The sequence below is a fragment of the Peromyscus eremicus genome, chromosome 2 (genome assembly GCF_949786415.1).
Source record: "Peromyscus eremicus chromosome 2, PerEre_H2_v1, whole genome shotgun sequence".
NCBI classification, from domain to species: domain Eukaryota; kingdom Metazoa; phylum Chordata; class Mammalia; order Rodentia; family Cricetidae; genus Peromyscus; species Peromyscus eremicus.
This window is the reverse complement of record NC_081417.1, coordinates 123,893,714-123,916,248: the sequence shown is the minus strand read 5'-3', so window position 1 is coordinate 123,916,248 and position 22,535 is coordinate 123,893,714. Positions and strand designations below refer to the sequence as shown.

General features: G+C 41.0%; 1 protein-coding gene across 4 annotated transcripts in view; it reads right to left on the bottom strand.

The window, feature by feature from the left end:
* Positions 1–22,535, bottom strand: part of Eps15 (epidermal growth factor receptor pathway substrate 15) — a 110,659-nt gene that overhangs the window by 10,208 nt on the left and 77,916 nt on the right. For all 4 annotated transcript variants that reach the window (XM_059254693.1, XM_059254694.1, XM_059254695.1 and 1 more), the window contains exons 14-21: positions 19,975–20,136; positions 19,445–19,642; positions 18,301–18,504; positions 15,925–16,032; positions 15,654–15,744; positions 11,016–11,051; positions 8,130–8,266; positions 5,788–5,857 (exon numbers count right to left, since the gene is read on the bottom strand). In XM_059254693.1, the coding sequence (XP_059110676.1) occupies positions 5,788–5,857; positions 8,130–8,266; positions 11,016–11,051; positions 15,654–15,744; positions 15,925–16,032; positions 18,301–18,504; positions 19,445–19,642; positions 19,975–20,136 (1,006 nt within the window). The remainder of the gene's footprint in view (positions 1–5,787; positions 5,858–8,129; positions 8,267–11,015; positions 11,052–15,653; positions 15,745–15,924; positions 16,033–18,300; positions 18,505–19,444; positions 19,643–19,974; positions 20,137–22,535) is intronic.

Genomic DNA, 22,535 nt, shown 5'->3' with positions numbered 1-22,535 from the left:
GCCAGTCGTGGTGACACACACCTTTAATCCCAGCACAGAAGGCAGAAGCAGGTGGATCTCTGTGAGTTCAAGGCCAGAGTGAGTTCCAGGACAGCCAGGGCTACACAGAGAAACCCTGTCTCAAAAATTAAAATGAATAAATAAAATAAAATGAAAAGAATCAGTTTATTAAGAAAAGGAAGGCCAGGCGGTAGTGGCGCACGCCTTTAATCCCAGCACTTGGGAGGCAGAGGCAGGCGGATCTCTGTGAGTTCGAGGCCAGCCTGGGCTACCAAGTGAGTTCCAGGAAAAGGCGCAAAGCTACACAGAGAAACCCTGTCTCAAAAAAAAAACAAAAGAAAAAAAGAAAAGAAAAAAAAAAAAAAAAGGAGTGCCCTATAAATGGGAGTAGGCTGGAGAATGGCATACACTGTGGTGATGTTTTATTTGTGTTTTAATAAATAAAGTTTGCCTGGAGATCAGAGGAATAGCAAGCCATTTTAAGTAAACAAAGAAGTCAGGCAGTGGTAGCACATGCCCTTAATCCTATCCCTTAGCAGGCAAGATTTCTGTGTGTTCAAGGCCACACTAAGGAACAGAGCCAAGAGTGGTGACACACGCTTTTAATCCCAGTACCAACCATAGAGACCTGAAGGTATCTATGACAGAAAGTGACAGAGCTGTGTAGGAAAAGGAAGTGAGGTAGGTGGGCTAAGAGAGCCAATGAGAGGGGAGAACAGCAAGGCAATAAAGGTGTGGATAGACAGGAAGTAACTTGCATTTGGAAGCTGCAGAGTTGGTGTGGTAAGGTTAACTGTGGCTTTCCCCTTTTCCTTGATCTTTCTCAAGGCTTTCACTCCTATATTTGGCTTCACGTTTTTTATTTAATAAGACTATTTTAAAAATTCATCTACAATATGCTAAAAAGACAAGGTACCTTAGTTTTTTTAAGTATGTTTTATTTTTATTTTTTATTTTTTTGGTTTTTCAAGAGGGTTTCTCTGTGTAGCTTTGTGCCTTTCCTGGATCTCACTCTGTAACCCAGGCTGGCCTCAAACTCACAGAGATCCGCCCGCCTCTGCCTCCTGAGTGCTGGGATTAAAGGCGTGCGCCACCACCGCCCGGCAAGATGTTTTATTTTATGTGTATGTTTTGTGTGCATGTATGTATACATACTATGTGTGTGCCTGGTGCCTTTGGAAGCTGGAAGAGAGTATCAGATCCCCTAACTGCAGTTCCAGATGGCTGTGAGCTGCCATGTGAGTGCTGGAAACTGAATCTGGGTCCTCTAAAGAGCAGCCAATGCTCCTGATAGCTGAGCTATGTGTTCAGCTCCATGGCACCTTATTTTTGTTTGCTTTGCTACCAAGACAGTAAAGCAGCGATAGTGAAATGGATGTGGTAAATGAGAGAGGCAGACACCTAGAAAACAGTCCTTTCCATATTTATCACCACTCTGATTCTGAAGAGGACACTGAAGTGTTTGTTAATCACAGGAAACCGCAAGTTTAACGAGAAAAGACCCGTTTCATTAGTGCACTATCTCCGAGCCCGTAACTGGGGAGACTTTCAGCAGAGGTTCAATGTCAGGCTCCTTTCCCTTTCCTCCTGATGTGTGGCTGCTAAGGCAGAGCAAGCCCCATTCTCTTAATAATGCTGAAGGGTAGCAGAAGACGCTACAGGCTCACTCTCCTGAAGGAACCGATTATGTTGTGCCATGCCTTTTCTGTCTTTTCCCTCACAGCCTTCTTACAAGTTACAGGACTTGTAGCAACAGAGCTGACTTAGGCCAGGACTGAAATACTGTAAAGCATAATTTTAAAAATATTAATTAAAAAAAAACAAGATAATTCTACACAAAGAATATGTAATTGCTACAGAGTTTTTCTACTAGACACTGAGGACATGTAACTAGATAAATGACAGAATTTTTTTTCCAAACTAGAGAATTAAGACTTTGACAAAAACTTTCTCAGATGTTGGTTGATATGAAGCACAGGCCTGCCTAGAACCTGGAAGGATTTTGTTCAGACCATGCAAGGCACACGCTGGAGGCAGTCTCAGACACTCTGGAGGGGGAGTTGGCAGGCAGCACAGAGGCCATGAGCAGTAGATCAGGCTTTCAATGCAAAGGTGAACTCACTAGTACCCTCACTTCCACAACAATAAAGGTAATATACTGGGGAAAAATGTACAAAAGCATGATTAAAAAATCATCTGTCATCTTATTATCAGAAATTACTTGTAAATACTTTTTTTTTTTTTTTTAAAGATTTATTTATTACGTATACAGCATGTATGACTGCAGGCCAGAAGAGGGCACCAGATGTCATTACAGATGGTTGTGAGCCACCATGTGGTTGCTGGGAATTGAACTCAGGACCTTTAAAAGAGCAGTCAGTGCTCTTAACCTCTGAGCCATCTCTCCAGCCCCACTTGTAAATACTTTAGCACACAACTTCAACCATCTTTTTTTCCCCTGTTACACTACTATGATTTTCTGTAAAGATAGAAACACTACAGTTATATTGCAGGTATACAACTTTTAACTGCCCCCATCCCCACGCCTGCTTAATTACAATTCTTATCAGCACCTGACATACACTTGCTTCCTATCTTTCCATGCAAGTTCTCTGATACCAGGAACTTGGTTTTATTAACTATTTTCTTCTCAAGGATAAGCACAAGGTCTTAAGTAGAAGGCACTGGTATTTGTTGAAAGGATTGCAAAGACAGGGAACAGAAGTCACGTGCTTATTAAGGATTCTCCGAATAGATGTAACAGTTCTTAGCATAACCAGCTGGCCAACAAGGAAGAAAGGAACAAATAAAAGTTCCCCTAGCCGGGCGGTGGTGGCGCACGCCTTTAATCCCAGCACTCGGGAGGCAGAGCCAGGTGGATCTCTGTGAGTTCGAGGCCAGCCTGGGCTACCAAGTGAGTTCCAGGAAAGGCGCAAAGCTACACAGAGAAACCCTGTCTCGAAAAACCAAAAAAAAAAAAAAAAAAAAAAAAAGTTCCCCTAAAGATTGTGTTGGAGAGACTGTTCAGTGGTTAAGAGGACAGACTGATCTTGTAGAGGATTCATGTTCTGTTCCCAGCACCCACAGTGGGTGGCTCACAACTGCCTGTAAATCCACCTCCAGGGGATCCAATGCTGTCTTCTGGCCTCCATGAGTATCTACACTCATAAGCACATACCTACACACAGACACATAATTTAAAAAAAAAAAAAAACTAACTAAATAAAAAAGCTCCCCCAAAGAGTAGCTGCTTACCAAAGAATCTTAAGATGAAGAATTCTCCCTCACCTCTACACCCTTTAAATATAAGATTATCAAGTTCAACCTCACAGTCTTCAAGAGATACCCTGAATAAGATACATTTGCAAAGAAACATTGGTATCTTAAAGACCACAGCTTTAATTAGTACCTGGAAAGACACTGTATTTCTTCAGTCTAGGGTTAGTGAAATATTTCTCTTCTCTTCTCCTCTCTCTCTCTGGCACCCAAACTAATCTCATCTAAGGTACAAAAATAATGCTCACAAGTGAGGAGAGCGTATACAGAAACAGGTCCTGGATTGGCTTTTCCTTCCTCCTTTTCTCCCAGAGTGCACAGTGTCTGTCCACCAGGAGCAAGCAAGTGCGGAAAAGAACTCAAGCACTTCATGTGCTCTCACTATTGCCCTAACAACTACACTTTAGTGCCAAGAGTGCAATGATTTTCTAACTCATAGAAATTAAATATATATATGTATATAATAAATATACAGATTTTTGAAAGTCTACAATTCTAAATGTGATTAATATCCAGCATTAGAGTAACTCATTTGTTCCATATCTGCTTTTTATTACTCACTCTTGCTAATCATGCTGGGGAGTTAATATCCAATCCCCTGAAATTCAGTCATATATTGGACAAATGGTAATAAGATTCAATAAGAGATTCAATTTGCTAAGACATTTGTACTAATCTCTCTATATCATAAACTACTTGGTCACATCAACAACTTGGGAAAATGACACAACCTACTAGCTACATGACATTAAAGCATTCATGTTTGAATTTACTTTCCTCTAATTTCCCATGCTCCCAAGCAGAAGCTAGCCTACTCATCTGTCTTATTTCTAATGAAGAGTGGAAACAAAACAGTTACTTCATTGAAAATGTTTTAAGATTCCATCAGTCTTAGGACTGAATCTAGCCAACTGGTTTACCTTCTCATAAACTGTGTAACCTTGATCAAGTCAGTTATTAACATTCTGGAACTTAGTTTCCTGGCACTTACGATTCTCTCTGTATTTTAACAGAACCTCTTTATATTAAAACACTTTTCATTATTTATTTGAAACCACTCATCTTTAAACTTGGGGCAAGATCTTAAAGAGTAAACGCCAAACAACACTTTATAGGCTGAACCCCAGGGTTGAGAGAAAGAGGCACTCACAAGAAAGTAAAATATACGAGAGAATATTGATGTGGGCCTCTTTTTAAGATTTATTTTATGTATATGAGTGTTTTGCCTACATGTACACATGTGTATCACATGTGCACTGCTGTCCATGGAGGTCAGAAGAGGGCACTGGATCCCTTGGACCTGGAAATAAGGACTGTTGGGAGCCACTGTGTAGGCTCTGGACCCGAATGTGGCTCCTCTGTAAGAGCAGCAAACGCTCTTAACTCCTGAGCCATCATCTTTCTCTTAACTCCTGGGCCATCTTTCTCTTAACTCCTGAGCCATCTTTCTCTTAACTCCTGAGCCATCTTTCCAGCCACCTCTTTTTTTTTTTTATCCCAAAAACAAACGACAAAAAACAAAACAAAACAAAAAACAGGTTCTTATTTTGTAGTCCAGGCTGGTCTGAAATTCACCATGTAGTTCATATTATATAGCTCAGGCTAGTCATGAACTTACAGCAATTCTACCTCACCCTCCTGAGAACTAGGACTTTAAAGTATTATCACCACACCCGGCTAACTTTTAATCCTTTTTTTCTTTCTTGTATCTGTGTGCACCTGTGTGTGCATGTGTATATGTGTGGCTTGAGCACATGAATGTTCATGGCAAGGTCAGGGCAGAACATTGGATGTTTTCCTTTACAATTTCCTACCTTATTGCCTTGAGACAAGCCTCTCACTGAACCAGAAGCTCGTCATTTTGAATAGGCTACCTGGCCATCGAGCAAGTGAGCTGTCCCCCTGTCTCTGCTCCCAAGTGCTGAGGTTACAGGCAAGTGCAGCCATATCTAGCTTTTTTGTAAGTGCTGGGGATTCAAACTCAGGTCCAAATGCTGGCACAGCAAGTGCTCTTCCCCACTGACCGGTTATCTTTCCAGCCCAACACTGCACTGTATAAAGCAAAAGTTTCTTATTGGTTTTACTGACTTTGAACACAGTACATAGTCTAGAAAAACCTTTAAAAAAAAAAAAAGATTTATTTATTTATAATGTATACAGTATGCCTGTGTGTCAGAAGAGGGCACCAGATCTCACTATTGATGGTTGGGAGCCACCATGTGGTTGCTAGGAATTGAACTCGGGACCTCTGGAAGAGCAGCCAGTGCTCTTAACCTCTGAGCCATCTCTCCAGCCCGAAAAATCTTTAAGGTGAATGATAAACAAGATAACGAATAAGGAAAGTTAAAAGCGACACACAAATACTTGCTGCTGTTATTACTAGTATGACATAAATGGAAATGATTACACATTAATTTAAAAGTTATAATTAATAGGGCAAAAATGTTTAGAGAAGAAAATCTTAAAGAAAAGGCAATGATTAGCACTAACAAGACGGACACATGTCTTTACCTGAATCACTAGCTGCAACAACAACTGTTCCACCAGGAGCAAATGGGTCATTGTGCTTCCAAGTTTCTACCTAAAGAAATGGTACAAATCTATGACTGAGAGGCAACACTCCATAGCTGAACTTCACTGTCAAACCTAAGAAAAACACTTTACAAAATTCTGGATTAGAAAATACAAACATCTGGAATAGAGTTTCCCTTTCCTTATAAGTAGTCTCAATGAATGAAAATAATTACTCTCTTTGATTGCAAAGTATTTATTTTAAAGTATGAGGCATACGTATAATTTAACAAGTTAAGGTTCGCAATCATCTCCCAGGAAGGTCCCATCACTCAGCAGGCTTCATGCACCTCTCAAAAACCATAATCCCAGCCCTCTTTCGCAGGTCACTTTTGGTAGTACTGGGCCAGAACCTAGAGCTCACACATGCTAACTAAGTACTCTGCACTGAGCTGTACTCCCCAGCCCTGCAGAGGTGACTTTTGCTTTAGAAGTGCCTATGTGAACTGTAGTGTGAAATGACTCACAGAAGAGTTGTAAAGACAGCACGAAGTTCCCATATGCACCTCTAGCTGCCTCTAGTATTAATATTTCATGTGATCATGACTGCACACCAGTAAAAACCTAAGTTACAATTACAGGCTTTATTCAGACTTCAGCAGTTTTTTCAGTACTGTCCCCTTTTTACTCCAAACACTACCATTTTTTAACTACTGTCTAGCAATAAATCTAGCAGGGCATGGTGTCGCAGGCCTTTAATCCCAGCATTTAGGAGGTAAAGACAGGTGGCTCTGTGAATCTGAGGCCAGCCTGGTCTACACAGTGAGCTACAGGACAGCAGGGACTAGAGAGAGACACTGTATCATAAAAGAAAACAAAATAAAAATCTAGAACTCTGCCCTTCAGAGGAACACATACACACACACCCAAAGAGGGAGGAGGAAGTACCACCTTTACAGATATAGTTTCCGTTCTATTTCTTCATCAAACAGTGCAACCACTCAAACACGGGATGAGACAGTGTATAGTCCAGAAAATAATAATGGTCATGTCGGGTGTGGCAGCCCATGCTTTTAATCCCAGGACTCAGGAGGCACAGGCAAGCAGATCTCTGTGAGTTTGAGGTTACCCTGGTCTACAGAGTAAGTTCTAGAACAGCAGGACCATACAGGGAAACCCTGTCTTGGGGGGAGTGGGGAAAAGTACTATCAATCTGACCTCTGTTAACCTCCCTTTTATTACATTATTTTTCTGTTCATATTTCTTATCTTACATAGCCCAGGATGGCCTCAAACTCGCTAACAGCTGAGGGTGACCTTGAACTCCCAATCCTCTTGCCTCCACCTCCTAAATATTGGAATTACAGGCCTGTACGACATCTGGCTCATTATTCTTTTAAGGAAGTAATCTTCACCTAAGAATAACATGACAAAATAGTTGTGTGAAATGCCTATCAATTAATTGTGTCTTTCTAGGTTCAGTTTACTTACAGAAATGAGATTGCTGCCTCAAAAAGTCTCCAAATAAAAAATAAGCAAAATATTTCATTGTATTATTCTATTTTGAGTATTTCTAAATATCCAGAGTATAATTTTCTTGAATTTATTTTTATTTTATGTGTGTGGGTGTTTGGGCTGCATGTATGTATATCTACTGTGTGTGTATGTTTGTTTATGCACATGCACATGGTGGTCTGGTGCCTGTGGAGGCCAGAAGAGGGTGTCAGAGCCTCTGAAACTGGAGTTACAGACGGTTATGAGCTGCTGGTGGGGGTAGGGAACTGAACCCAAGTCTGTTACCTGCTGAGCTACCACCTCAGCCCTTATAGACACAAACGCCTGGGGCATATTAAAATAACATGTTTTATTTTTTAAGATTTATTGGGGTTTTTTTTTTGAGACAGGGTTTCTCTGTGTAGCTCTGGCTTTCTCTTTGCAGACCAGGCTGGCCTTGAACTCAGAGATTCACCTGCCTTCCCAGTGTTGGGATTAAAGGTGTGTGCCATCACTGCCCAACTATAAAACATGAATTTATTTTTCTAAAATATTAGTGCTCTCCCTTTAAGTAATTTCTATTCCTTCAATAATACAACAGATATTTATAAAATGTTTTACTTAAGACAGGCTTTTGGATTTCCATTCCAGTCACTTCATCCTAGTAACTCCAATGGGTGATCAAAATTGAAGCATTACATTAGACAAAAACTTGGATGGGTGGAAGCCAGACAAATTTCATATGGACCATTAAAAACAATCAAAAGGCAGGTTCTATCGCTATATATTCAAGAAATTTTCTTAGGATACTTGTTTATCCATCTGAATAGTTTTTAACCCGTCACTTACCGATGTATTACTGCTATTGCTGGAGGCACTGAAAGGATCAGTGCCGGAAGTGGTAAAAGGGTCAGTGGAAGACTGCTTAAAGAAGCAATCAGATGCAAACGGATCTGAGCCTTTGAAAGGATCACCACCAAACGGATCTAAAGAGAAAAGAAGGAACAAATGCAAAAAGCTGAGAACCTATTGCAATTCCCTACTGCCTATAAGCGTTATCACTACCTCAATTAAAAGACACCTGGAGGCCTTCCCTATGAGCCACTATGAGGTCAGGCTGGGTCTGTCCACCTTTTGGACTGGAAAAGCCAAAACCACTCCTTTTCGCTCTCTCTTGTCCCTTTCCGATGCTGGCCAGAGTCTAAGCTTGCATCTTCTGGCACTTGGAGCTCTCTTTCTAAAGCTCCTGTCCTCACAGTGCAGCTGCTTGTCCATCACATGGCTGACCTCCATGCCAGCTCAATGACAACACTGTTTTTCCTTCCTCTTCTCCATTCCCTTCCTCTAAGCAACTGTTGAGATTTACAGCTGGCTGTCCAGGTGTTTTTCTTTTAAACTCAATAAAACTGTCCTCGTTGAATAGACTTTGCTTGATTTTAAAAACTAAAATCACTTAAATTCCTGCAAACCCCACTTTCCCTTTTTATTTCCAATTCTATTGTACTTTTGAGGAAATAGAGCTTTTTACCTACTAAACTTTTTGGTTAGCATAAAATTTTAAGGGATCCAATCTTAAGTACCTTTGTCCAGTGCTTACAAAAGAAACAACAAAAAATTTTAAAATACATTCCTTTCTCTGAGTTCAAGGCTAATACCTTGAAACACATTTGGGAAGCAAAATATATAGGAAACAAGATTTCCTTTGTTCTAGGGAAGAATCTCAGAAAAACAATTATCTCAAATTCAGTAATTCTTCAAGTCCCCCTATTCATATGAACAGTCTAAAATGTAGGATAGTAAAATTATATTCTAGCCCTGCAGTCTTGTAGTAGTGTACAGACTCATACTGATTTAACTTTTAGCTAATATGGAGAAATTAGAATCTATTCCTTTTAGATTAAAGTTTTAATTATGTGTAAGTGTATGAGCACAGGGCTTTCAGAGATTAGAGGTACTGGTTCCCCTCAGCTAGAGTTATATGCAGGTGTGAGACACCCTCCGTGTTGTTGGTAATCAACTCTGGTCCTCTGCAAGAGCAGTACACAGTACTTAACCACTGAGCCATCTCTCTAACTCCACCATCAATGCTAATTTTAAGCAACATTTCGATTGTTACTTTTTTAAAAAGTGAGGCTTGAGTTGGAAGTGTATATAGCCCTTGCCTAGCATGCACAAAGCCTTGGGTTTAACCCCAACACACACACACACACACACACACACACACACACACACACTTTTTAAGCAAATTCACAAGGCTCTAATCACTCTCTAAAAATGCCAGAATATTTTTAGAGTATCTTATCTTGGCTTTAGAGCAGTTTTAAAACTAAAAAGCAGTTCTTCTCCTAGAACTACTCAAGCTGTGTGTACTTGTGGTGATATTTTATTTGTGCTGAAATGTGGTGATATTTTATTTGTGCTTTAATAAATAAAGTTTGCCTGGAGATTAGAGGAAAAAGGTCAGCCATTATAAGTAAACAAAGAAGTCAGGCAATGGTACGCCCTTAATCCTATCACTTAGCAGGCAAGATCTCTGTGTGTTCAAGGCCACACTGGAAACAGAGCCAGGTGTGGTGGCACACACCTTAATTCCAACACTAGTTAACCATGGAGGCCTGGAGGTCTGTACAGACAGACAGAAAGTGATAGAGCTGTGTGAAAAGAGGAAGTAAGGTAGCTGGGCTAAGAGAGCCATTTAGAGGGCAGAACAGCAAGGCAATAAAGGCGTGGGTATATGGTGATATTTTGTTTTGTACTAAAATGTTATTTGTATGTTAATAAATAAAGTTGCCGGGGGTCAGAGCTATTAGCAAGCCATAGGAAAGCTGGGCGGTGGTGGCACTTGGTAGGCAGAGCTAGGTAGATCTCTGTGTGTTCAGGGATACAGTCAGCGTTGGATTACACACGCCTTTAATCTCAATACCAACCATAGAAGACCTGGAGGTCTGTACAGACAGGCAGTGACGAGGTGGTCATGTGGTTGGGTTTACAACCAATGAGAAGGCAGAACCGAAAGTCTTTATAAAGACTTTAATACAAGAAGTAGCTCTTGCCGGGCGGTGGTGGCGCACGCCTTTAATCCTAGCACTCGGGAGGCAGAGCCAGGCGGATCTCTGTGAGTTCGAGGCCAGCCTGGGCTACCAAGTGAGTTCCAGGAAAAGGCACAAAGCTACACAGAGAAACCCTGTCTCGAGAAAAAAAAAAAAAAAAAAAAAAGAAAAAAAAAAAAAAAAAAAGAAGTAGCTCTCTTTCGGAAAGGTAGGACCACCGCAGGAGGAAAGGTAAGGTTTTAGCTCTTAGCTCTGATCTCTTGGCTTTCTTCTTTGCATTGGTTCTGTGTTTCTTATTTAATAAGACGGTTGGTAATAATAAGACAGGAAGTAACTCGAATTTGGAAGCTGCAGAGTTGGTGAGGTAAGGAAATAGGCTTTCCGTATTTCCCTGATCTCTCTAAGGCTTTGACCTCTATATTTGGCTCCACGTTTTTTATTCAATAAGACCATTTAGAAATTCATCTTCGGGTTGGGGATTTAGCTCAGTGGTAAAGTGCTTGCCTAGCAAGCGCAAGGCCCTGGGTTCGGTCCTCAGCTCCAGAAAAGAAAAAAAAAAGAAAGAAAAAAGAAATTCATCTACATGTACTCATTTCCAAATACAATATAAGATTATAATTAAGCAGAACAGAATTAAAGTTAAGAAGAAACTAAAAATATATATATATATATTATATATACTGACCAATTTTTCCAAAAGGATCATCCTTGAAAGGATCACCTGTGACAAAAGAAGTAAACAAAAATTAAAATACAGCCAGTTGGTGGTGGCGCATCTCAGTATCTAGGGAGGCAGAGGCAGGCAGATCTCTGGGAATTTGAGGACAGCCTGGTCTATAGAGTTAGCTCCAGGATAGCCAGAACTACACACAGAAACCCTGTCTTGAAAAGCAAAAAAATATACACACACAAAAAAACCTATTATTTATTGTTGTAGAAGAGAATATTTTTAAGACAAAAGCAAAGTTCCTTAAATTAAACAATAACTTAATAGTTTCAATAATTCTACTTCAAAGTAAATAAAATTATGGTTTTTTTTATTTTTATTTTTTTATTTTTATTTTTTATTTTTTGGTTTTTCGAGACAGGGTTTCTCTGTGTAGCTTTGCGCCTTTTCCTGGAACTCACTTGGTAGCCCAGGCTGGCCTCGAACTCACAGAGATCCGCCTGGCTCTGCCTCCCGAGTGCTGGGATTAAAGGCGTGCGCCACCACCGCCCGGCAATAAAATTATGTTATTCACCTTAGGAAAGATTTAAAATAATAAAAAAGTAAATGATGCACTCAACATACTTCATAAAAAGGCAAATTAGAACTATGGTGGTTTGAATGAGAAATGTCCCCCACAGTCTCTGGCATTTGATCACCTGGTTCCCAGCTGGTGTCACTGGGGAGGTTTAAGTTAGGTGTGGCCTCCTTGGAGGAAGTGTGCCACAGCAGGCAAGCTCTCAGAGCTTAAAGACCCTGAAGCTCTCTGCTTCCTGCTCTGGCCGCCATGCCTGCTGCCACGCTGTGCCCGCCATTATAGCCTCTGACCCTCTGAACTGTAAACCCAAGTAAACTTTTTCTTCAGTAAGCTGCCTTGTCATGGTGTTTGTCACAGCAACAGAAGAGTAACTAATATGAGAACCAAATATAGTTACCCTTGACTGAAGGAGGTTACAGGGGAAGAGAGACACAAAGTAAAATTTTACCAACAAACTCCCTAATCCTCATAAGGCTATTGGGTAGATATTACCTTAGTACTTCATGAAATGAGGAAGGACTAAGGCAACACAACAACAAAACAAAAACAACCAACCAAAAACCCTCCAATTGAAGAAGCCAGAGGCAAACTCTCGAAGTTAAGGCCACTTGAATTTTGACAAGAGTGTCTATCACAAGCACATGAGGAGGAAAGGGTGAAATGACAGTCCTCTCTACAAATGGTGTTGGGGGCTGGGGATGTAGCTAGACTAGCTAAGTCCTTTCCTGGTAGAACAAAGCCCTGAGCTTCATTCTCAGAACTCCATACGCTAGTGTGATGGTACACATCATAATCCCAGCATATGGATGTGGAGGCAGAAGGATCAGAAGTTCAAGGTCAGCCTTGGCTATTTAGTGAGGCTGAAGCCAGCCTAGACTACAGGATATCTATCCTCTTTACCTCATATCAGATATAGAATAAACTAAATCAAAGTTCTAAAGGTCTATAATCGCCCTCCCTCCCCCTCTCGTGTGTGTGTGTGTGTGTGTGTGTGTGTGTGTGTGTGTACACTCGAGCACAGTACCCACAGAGGCCAGAGGGCATCAGATTCCTGGAGAGGAGTCATAGGCAGTCTGAACTGCTTGATTTAGGTGCTGGGCACTGAATCCAGGTCCTCTGGGAGAGCAGCAAGAGTTCCTAATCACTAAGCTATTCCTCCAGCCCCAAAGCTCTAGATTTAACAGCTAGAATTATAAAGTTCTTGGAAGAAAAACAGGAGTATAATGCTCATGCCTATAATCAACACTCAGGAGGATGAGGCAAGACGACGATTGCCACAAACAAAAAAACCTAAACACACACACAAAATAAAGTATTTTTAAATCGGAAGTCAGAGAGTTTTACTTGGAACATGTAAAAAGCTCTTATAAATCAACAATAAAAAGACAAATAGGGCTGGAGAGATGGCTCAGTGGTTAAGAGCACTGGCTGCTCTTCCAGAGGTCCTGAGTTCAATTCCCAGCACCCACATGGTGGCTCACAGCCACCTGTAATGAGATCTGGTGCCCTCTTCTGGTGTGCAGACAGAACACTGCACGCATAATAAATGAATCTAAAAAATAAATAAATAAAAATAAAGGCTCTTTGCTTTAAGGGGCTGGGGATTTATCTCAGTGATAGAGCGCTTGCCTAGCAAGTGCAAGGCCCTGGGTTTGGTCCTCAGCTCTGGGGGGGAGGGGGAGTTGATAGGACTGGAGAGATGGCTCAGCATTTAAGAGTGTATACTGTTCTTGCCAAGGAGTGGTTCTCAGAATCAAAATTGAGCACCTTACAACTGCCTGCAACCCCAGCTCCAAAGGGATCCAATGCTTGTGGACTCTGTACTCATGTTCACATACCCACACACATAATTAGGGAAAAGACAGTCTAATTACAAAGGAAAAAATGATGCCTGCTCAACATACATACATGTTTCTGCAGCCTGGTTTACAGATCGAGTTCCAGGACAGCCAAGGCTACATGGAGAAACCCTGACTCAAAAAACCAAGGCGGGGGGTGGGGGGTGGGGGTGGGGGTGGGGAACAGACAGGGGACACACAAACGACGCGACACGACAAAAAGACATACATGTTTTTATGTGGGTGTGCGTCCATTCTTCCTGGGTACATATCAGGTCTTACAGTAACTCTGTTTAATTATTATTATAGGAACTGCCAGACCATTTTCCAAAGACAGGAAACCATTTCATGTTCCCATTATTAGTGTATGGTAGTTGTAATTTCTACATATCCTCACTGACATTTGTTATCACCCACCTTTTGATTACAGCCATCCTAGTAAGTATGAAGTGGTATCTCACTGGGGGTTTGACTAACGCCGAAAATCTTTCTATATGCTTACTGGTTATCTACATACATATTTTGGAGAAATAGTTATTTAAATAATTATGTCCATTTTAAAATTAGGTTGGGTCGAGGTGGGGAAGAGTGCTAAACTGTCCTAAAATTAGATTGTTGTGATGATTATAAAACTGTAAATGTTCTGAATCTATGACTGACTGACTGGCCTATAGCTCTAAGGATCAAACCAAGCATTAGGCCTGCTAGACAAGTACTCTACTACTGAGCCACAACCTCAGCTCTGTATATTTTAAGTGCAAAACTTATACTTATTTTTGGCACTTTGTACATTTCAAAAAGTTGTTTTGTGCTTGTTTATTTTAGGGTTTGTTTATTTAAAGAGTTCAAATATTTAGGCTCTTTATTTCTGCCATGACTATTGGGTAAGTTATTTTGCCTGTGCGCCTTAGTTTCATCTGTTTTTTCTTGTCTGTATAAACTTTACTTTTCTTTTAGGTGTATAAGTATGTTGTCCATATGTCTATCAAACATGTGCATGTTTGGTGCCCATGGAAGATAAAAGAAGACATCAGATCCTCTGGAACTGGAGTTAACAATGGTTGTGAGCTGCCACATAGGTGCTGGGGACTGAATCCAGGTCCTCTACAAGAGCAGCCAGTGTTCTTCATTGCTGAACCATCTTTCCAGCCCCTTGTTTGAGCCTAGGTCTCACTATGCAGCCCTGGTTGGAATTAACTATGTAAAGCAGACTGGCCTCAATCCTATGGGATCCTCACACCTCTGCTTATCAAGTACTGGAAATACAAGCATATGATATCAAGCACATGATACCAAGCACACTTTCACAAGATAGTTCTGGAAATAAAATACAACTCAACAGACCTTTGACACAAGGAATATTTAACACAGTTTACATTGTCATGATATATTTTAATTTAGTCAGTTATGTTTCTATTTTATTTATTTTTATTTATTTTATTTGAGTCATAGTTTCTCTGTGTAGCCCTAATTGTCCTAGAACTCACTCTGTAGACCAGGCTGTCCTCAAACAGAGAGTTCTGCCTCCCAAGTGCTGAGATTAAAGGAGTTCCCCATCATGCTGGCCAGAGTTACGTTTCTAAAATTAGAACTATCTTAAGGTGAGAGAATCAGACACTGAATCCTAGTACAGCTCCCACTGTCATTTTAGTTCAGTTTGTTTTTAAGATAATAGTCTCACTGTGTAGCCCTGCCTATGTAGACACTAGGCTGTCTTTGAACTCAAGAGAGCCACCTACCTCTCTGCCTCTTGAGTACTAGGACTAAAGGTTTGTGTCACCACACACAGCAGCTTCTAATGACTCAAAATTACAGTGTTGACTTTCTTTCCTCCTCTTCCTCTTTTTTAAGTTCCTGGGGAGTTTGTTCTATAGCCCAGGCTAAACTCAATTTTGTAAAATGTTAGGATTACAGCAGTGCGATCCCATGACTGGGTTGCTGTTGGCATTTCACTAATTATTAGCTAAATAATGTGATTCATGAGTGTGCAACCTCTACCACTGGACTATAACATTCTCTCTCCTGTGGCTTCTACTATGAAGAAGGAACATTCTCTCCATGAGAGAATTCTACAGTATAATGCAGAGGTTAAACACTAGCAAATGTAGGGATAGAAACCCGTATTTTCAGCTTTACTTATGTTGTAAAAAAATGCTTTTCAAAACTGAAGCCTCAATGCTTATATAGTTCATACATCAGAAAGTGTTATTCTGGATACACTTACAAAAGAAAGATACTTACTGCCAACAAAAGGATCGGACTGAAAGAAATCCAAGTTTGGATCTGCAACTGGATCTGTCAGTGAACTTGATTCTACATTAAATGGATCCTCCTAGAAATATTTTTTAATTAAAATAGACATTTCAGTAACCAAACATTTAAAAGATAATACTTCAAATGACCCACATTTAGATCATATACAAACTTTGAAAAACCAGTAAATATTCTTGCAGCTACAAAGAACATTGAAGACATGAGTGACAAGAACAACTGAATGCATAATTATCTTCACCTCTTTGGAGTGCTTGTCATCATCCAATCTGGGACTAACTTTCTCATTACCAGCTGCAGTCACAACTTCGTTTTCATCAGAAGGTGCTATTTCAGGACTACTTCTCACCTACCAAAATACAAAAGTGAGTATGAAGATCTTTTGTCTCAGGCTGGTGAGGTGGCTCGGTGGGTAAAGGCACTTACTTGTAAGCCCAACAACCTGAGTTCAATCTCCAGGACCCACTTAGAGGAAGTGAAAACCAACTCCTGCTAGTTTTCTTCTGGATTCCACAGGAACACTGTAGCATGTCAATATCCACCACCACCTCAGAACTGGGTAAGTCCCCCATCAACCCCCCACCCACAGGGTTTCTCTGTGTAGTTTTGGGTCCTGGATCTCATTCTGTAGCCCAGGCTGGCCTTGAACTCACAGAGATCCGCCTGCGTCTGCCTCCCCAATGCTGGGATTAAAGGTATGTGCCAACGCTGGCCCGGCATGGGTAAGATTGTTTTAAGAACATTTTTTTCTGAGAGAGAGAGAGAGAGAGAGAGGGAGGGAGGGAGGGAGGGAGGGAGGGAGGGAGGGAGGGAGGGAGACTGACTGACTTACTGTGCAGTCCCGACTGGCCTGGAACTCACTATTTAAACCTCAAACTGAAAGGGATTTACTGTGACTTCTGAGTGCTAGAATTTAAAGGTATGTACAACCATACCTGGCTAAAAACATTTTTTAAACTGTATGTATAGGGGTGTTTTAAAATTTATTTTGGTACTGGGGATCAAACCAAGGGCTTCTTGTATGGTATGAAAACTATTTGCCACTATGCTATATGCCTAGTCCCTTAAAAAACCTTTTCATATCCACTACTAAGTGGTCAGCTCTGAACTCAAACACACACAAGTAACATTACATAAACCCAGCAGGTGATATTTATATATTTAGGAATTTATAATAATAAATGGGTACAGAGTGCTTGGTACATAAGCATGAAGAACTAACTCAGTTCAGGTTTGGGGCACCCAAGTAAAATCTAGGCATGGAGGTTGTATAGCTGTAACCCCAATGCTGGGGTGGCAGAGACAGGCAGACACCCCTGGTCTAGTTAAACACCAAGCTCTATTTTCAGTGAGGAGACCCTGTCTACACTTGGATGAGTACATGGATGATCTACATGGATGAGTGCAACCACAGGTGAGCACACTACCGAACACCCCCCACAGACACATTAAATTAAAAAAGAGTTTAACATCACCCTTAGCTACATATTAAGTTTGAGGCCACCCTGAGCTACACAACACCCTATCATTTAAAAAAATTAATTTTATTAATTAGAATAATTTGAACATTAGTTAAAACTGAAAAGTAGCTGGGTGGTGGTGGCACACACCTTTAAACCCAGCACTAGGGAGGCAGAGGCAGGTAGATCCCTGAGCTCGAGGCCAGCCAAAGTGAGTTCCAGGACAGCCAGAGCTACACAGAAAAACTCTGTCTCAATAAACAAAACAACAAATAAACAAACAAAACAAAACAAAAAACCTGAAAAGAAAGAATTTCAATTGTTGGGGCTAAAGGGATAGCTCAGCAGTTAAGAACACTAGATGTTCTTCCAGAGGACCCAAGTTCAATTTCTAACACCCACAACAGGCAGCTCAAACTGCCTGTTAATTCCATCTTCAAAGGATCTGACACCCTCTTCTGGCTTCTGTGGGCATCTGAACATACAGATGCATAAATAAAAATTAAAATACATCTTAAAAATTGTTTTTCTTTGTATTATACACAATGCTAACAAAACTTTGATCTGGGGCTAGGGAGCTATCCTATTTGATAAAGTGCTTATTGCTCAAGAATGAGGACCCATGGGGCTGGAGAGATGGCTCAGAGGTTAAGAGCACTGACTGCTCTTCCAGAGGTCCTGAGTTCAATTCCCAGCAACCACATGGTGGCTCATAACCATCTGTAATGAGATCTTGTGCCCTCTTCTGGCCTGCAGACATATATGCAGAACATTGTATACATAATAAATAAATAAATCTTTAAAAAAAAAAAGATATGTTTAAAAAAAAGGAATGAGGACCCAAATTTAGATCCCCAGCATCTATTCACTAAGCCAAGCATGGTGGTGCCTGCTTGTAATCCCAAGACAGGGGAGGGGTAGCGAGACAGATACCTAGGGCTTGCTGGCCAGCCAGCCTAATCTAATCAGTGAGCCTCAGATCTCAGTGAGACCCCATATGAAAAAAGGGTGGACAGCATCTGAGAAATGACACTTTAAAGATGACCTCTAGCCTCTACATATATGCATAAGTATATATACACAAATTCTGATCTTCATCAATCTGTGTGTGTGTGGAGCAGGAGGTGGTTAATTATGAAGACTATGGAATGACTCACTGATGACTCCTGGTGTATGGTTTCAGACTCTAGATTGTTCTGGCCTTCAGCATGTTCATTGAGGTTGGCTGTTTCACTGCTGCTGGTGCTGAGGCTACAATAATCTGTAGCACCATTTACCAGAATGCTTTGTGGGCTACTGGACCAATTTGATTGGTCGTTATGATTTTCCAGATCTTTCATTTCCATGAGTCTCATTTGCATCTGCCAACACAAAGTAGAAATAGAAAACAATTTAATATTAGAAATATGTAACATACTAATAGGTATGTCCCTAGACTTACTCAAGGATGAGTTTGCTTTCTATTAGGAGAATCTTCTGGGAATGCAGCATAACTTAAGGATTTCAATAATCTTTCCCAATGAGTCTTCCTGCAATTTCAGCATGCATGTATTTGTTTTTATAAGTCTTGTGAAACCTCCAAGAATTCTGTCTCAGTATCTGAGAACTGGCAGTCTTTCAGGGTATAATTAGAAAAAGAAAGACCCAGGATACCAGAGGAAAAGATGTCCAAGTAACAGAGAGGAGCTGTAGGGGAGCTACAGGAAGTTAAAGAAGATAAGGGTAAGGCTAGCCAATACCCTGTGTTCTGGCACTATCTGTTAATGGGAAAGAAGAGCCCTAGAAAGTATCTTCTAAAAAAATATTAAGCCACACAAAGTCCATTAAACAAAGAATAAAGCTGTTTAGACTTCAACTATTCAAATGAAATCCACAGTGAGACACAAAAGGCAGAATTCAATCAATTATAATATATTAAATAACAGATTTTAATATATTTATTTATATATTTACATATAAAATATATAGTAAATAATATATAAAAAAACAGAAATAAGAAAACTAAATGATTTCAATGAGCAAAGAAAAGACAATAGGTTCGTTCTGTCTTAGTGAGGGTTATCACTGCTGTGATGATACACCATGATCAGGCAGGAAAGGGTTTATTTGGCTTACACTTGAACAGCACTGTTCATCATGGAAGGAAATCAGGACAGGAACTGAAGCAGGTCAGGAACCTGGAGGCAGGAGCTGATGCAGAGGCCATAGAGGAGAGCTGCTTACTGGCCTGCTCCTCATGGCTTGCTCGGCCTGCTTTCTTATACCAAGGGCCCTCCAGGCACGCTACTTGTTTCCACTTACTGAACTGATTTCCTGTTGGGATTCGTGTAGGTGCTGCTGAAGAGGTTCTAGCTGAGCCTTTCCTGACTCCACGCTTTCTTCCAATTGTGCTGTTTCCTGTTGTAGGCGACTTAGTTCTTCTCTAGCTTTTGACAGTTCTTCCTCGTAAGTGGAGATCTGAGATTCTTGATTAGTTATTTCAGCTTTCAGGGAAGAGATCTATAAGTGGAGATGAATGAGAGGAAAGGGAATTAAATGAAGAGATGTCTAGTTTAGTGGTTTGGAATTTCTGATGTATTCTTTTGGTAGTGGAAGATAATGCAGAAGGGGCTAAAAGGAACTTGGAGGCAAAAGTCTTGTGCAATCAAGATCTGGAAAAAAGCACCCCTCTAATTTCTACTACAGGGAACAGTAACTCCTGATGACCATCCCTCCAACTCCGTCATAAAGCAACTGCAGACGAGACTGCCGCTAACAAGCAGGGAATGTTTTCTTTTAAACCAGGAAAGCGATGGAAGTGGAGACTCAGTCAGTAAGCAGTCAGGCTTTACCAGCTGGGCCTCCTCAGCACACTTTTTCCTGACTTCCTTGAGCTGTTCTTCCAGCTGGGCTTTCTGCTCATCCAGCTCATCAAGGAGTTCCTGCACCTGCTGCTTCTGGGCCTGTAGTTTTTGCAGATTAACACTCTCCCTTTGAACTTCATCTTGAAGATCCTGAAACACAAGAAAATGCACACATTTATCCCTTTGAGGGCATGGAGAGGTGAATTTTTAAGTCTATTTTAAGGGAAAACAAAATCTTGTTTTATTAGTATTTTTTATTGGGGGGACTAAAGCTCTCAATTTTACATGCAGTCTTCAAGTAACCTCTTCCAGATTTGCGTGTCTAGTTTGCTTACTCAAATCTGTTCTTGGATGTCTGATTGACTTCTCCAGCACGTCGAAACAACTCATGCCATTTCTCCACATCTGCTCTAGTCTCTGTCTTCTGGTCAAAACCATGGCATCTTCTTCCGCTCTTCCCTTTCTCTCTCTCCCTTTCTCTCTCTCCCCCTCCCTCCCTCCCCCCCCCCTCTCTCTCTCTCTCTCTCTCTTTGTTTTTTTGAGACAGGGTTTCTCTGTGTAGTTTTGGTGTGCGTCCTAGAGCTCGCTCTCTAGACCAGGCTGGCCTCGAACTCACAGAGCCCCCTGGCTCTGCCTCTTGAGTGCTGGGTTTAAAGGCATGAGCCACCACTGCCCAGCCCCTTTCTCTTTTTGTCTCCAGCCTGCCAGCAAATCCTTTCCCCCAATGCTAAGTTACTTTCATCTCTCTCAGATTGCTACCTTCCAATGGGCTATACTGCTCCCACTCAGCTACCTTTGCATGTATTTTTAGCACCTCAGCCACTAAAAACAAATAAAACACTTTGTCAGTTGGGGGTGGTGGCATACACCTTTAATTCCAGCACTCCAGAAGTTGAGGCAGGAAGATCTCTGTTTGAGGCCAGCCTAGTGTGCTGGCTAGTTTTATGTCAACTTGACACCAGCTAAAGTCATCTGAGTGGAGGGAACCTCAACTGAGAAAATATCTTCATAATATCCAGCTGTAGGGCATTTCCTTAATTAGTTATTGATGTTGGAGGGCCCAGCCCATGATGGGCTAGTGGTCCTGAGTTCTATAAAGAAGGCAGACTGAGCAAGCCATGAGGAGCAGGCCAGTAAGCAGCTCTCCTCCATGGCCTCTGAATCAGCTTCTGCCTCCAGGATCCTGACCTGCTTAAGTTCCTGTCCTGACTTCCTTCCATGATGAACAGTGCTGTGGAAGTTTAAGCCAAATAAACCCTTTCCTCCCCAACTTGCTTTTTGGTCACGGTGTATCATCTCAACAATAGAAACCCTAAGACATCTGGTCTACACAGTGACTACAAGGACAACCAGAACTACATAGAAAGACCTTGACTCATAAAAACAAAAACAAAACACCACCACTACCACCATCAATAACAAAAGCCCCATAAGGCCCTGGTTCAACCCCAGCACCAAAAACAAAAAGAACAACTCCAACTCATGTCGAACTCTCAATGTTCTGACTTGTATGGAACAATGAAAAGGGTGGTCTCATATGGTAAAGAAGAGCCTTTGTCAGACCTTGAGTGAGTGTAGGGAAGGAAGAGCTGAGGATTGATGTATACAGCTACATAGGAGGAATATATGATGTTCCATAGCAAAGCAGAATAGCTATGGTTCATGGCAATTAAACATTTCAAAGTAAGTGGCTAGGAATTTCAAAGTTACCAACACACACAAAAAAAAGCATGTCTAAGTAACAGTTTTGTTAATCATCTAATCGTTGCATTGTATAAACAGGCTGAAATATTATACTGTGTCCTTAGACATATGTATAATTATTATGTGTCAGTTAAAATTAAGAAAAACAAACTTTTTCCTTTTTTAAGAAGAGGTCTCATGTAGTCCAAGTTGGCTTGAACTCAGATGCGGCAAAGGACAGCTAGCCTTGAACTCCAACTTAAATTACAGATATTAACAACTGGGGAAAAAAAAAAGACTTAAAAGAGTGAAACAAAGTACAACAAATCCTGTGTCAAATCCTATCACTTATCCACTCAAAACCTTTCAGTCTTCATCTCACTGAAAAAACAAAGTTGTCCTGGGCTATTTGTACACTGTGTGAAGATATATTGCTGTAATTGGTGTAATAAAAGCTGAATAGCCAATAGCTAGGCAGGAGGTGTAGGTGGGACTTCTGGGCAGAGAGAGAATGCTGGGAAGAAGAAAGGTGGGATACCAGCCAGAGGTGGAGGAAGCAGGATTGGCAGTACAGAGTAAAGGTAACTGAGCCACATAAAAGAACATCAAATAAAAGATATGGGTTAATTTCAGTTATAAGAACTATTTAGGAACAAGCCCAAGCTAAGACCGAACTTTCATAATTAATAAGTCTCTGTGTCATTATTTGTGAGCTTGAGGCCCAAAGAAAAATCCATCTACACAGAGTCCTTAAGAACCTCCATTATCTTGAATGCCGACCCACGCCAACTGCTCCTTCCTCTGCGGTTTACCTCAGCCCTAACTGCTGCTGTGTTCCTCGGGCAAGCCTACCATGCAACCCCGCC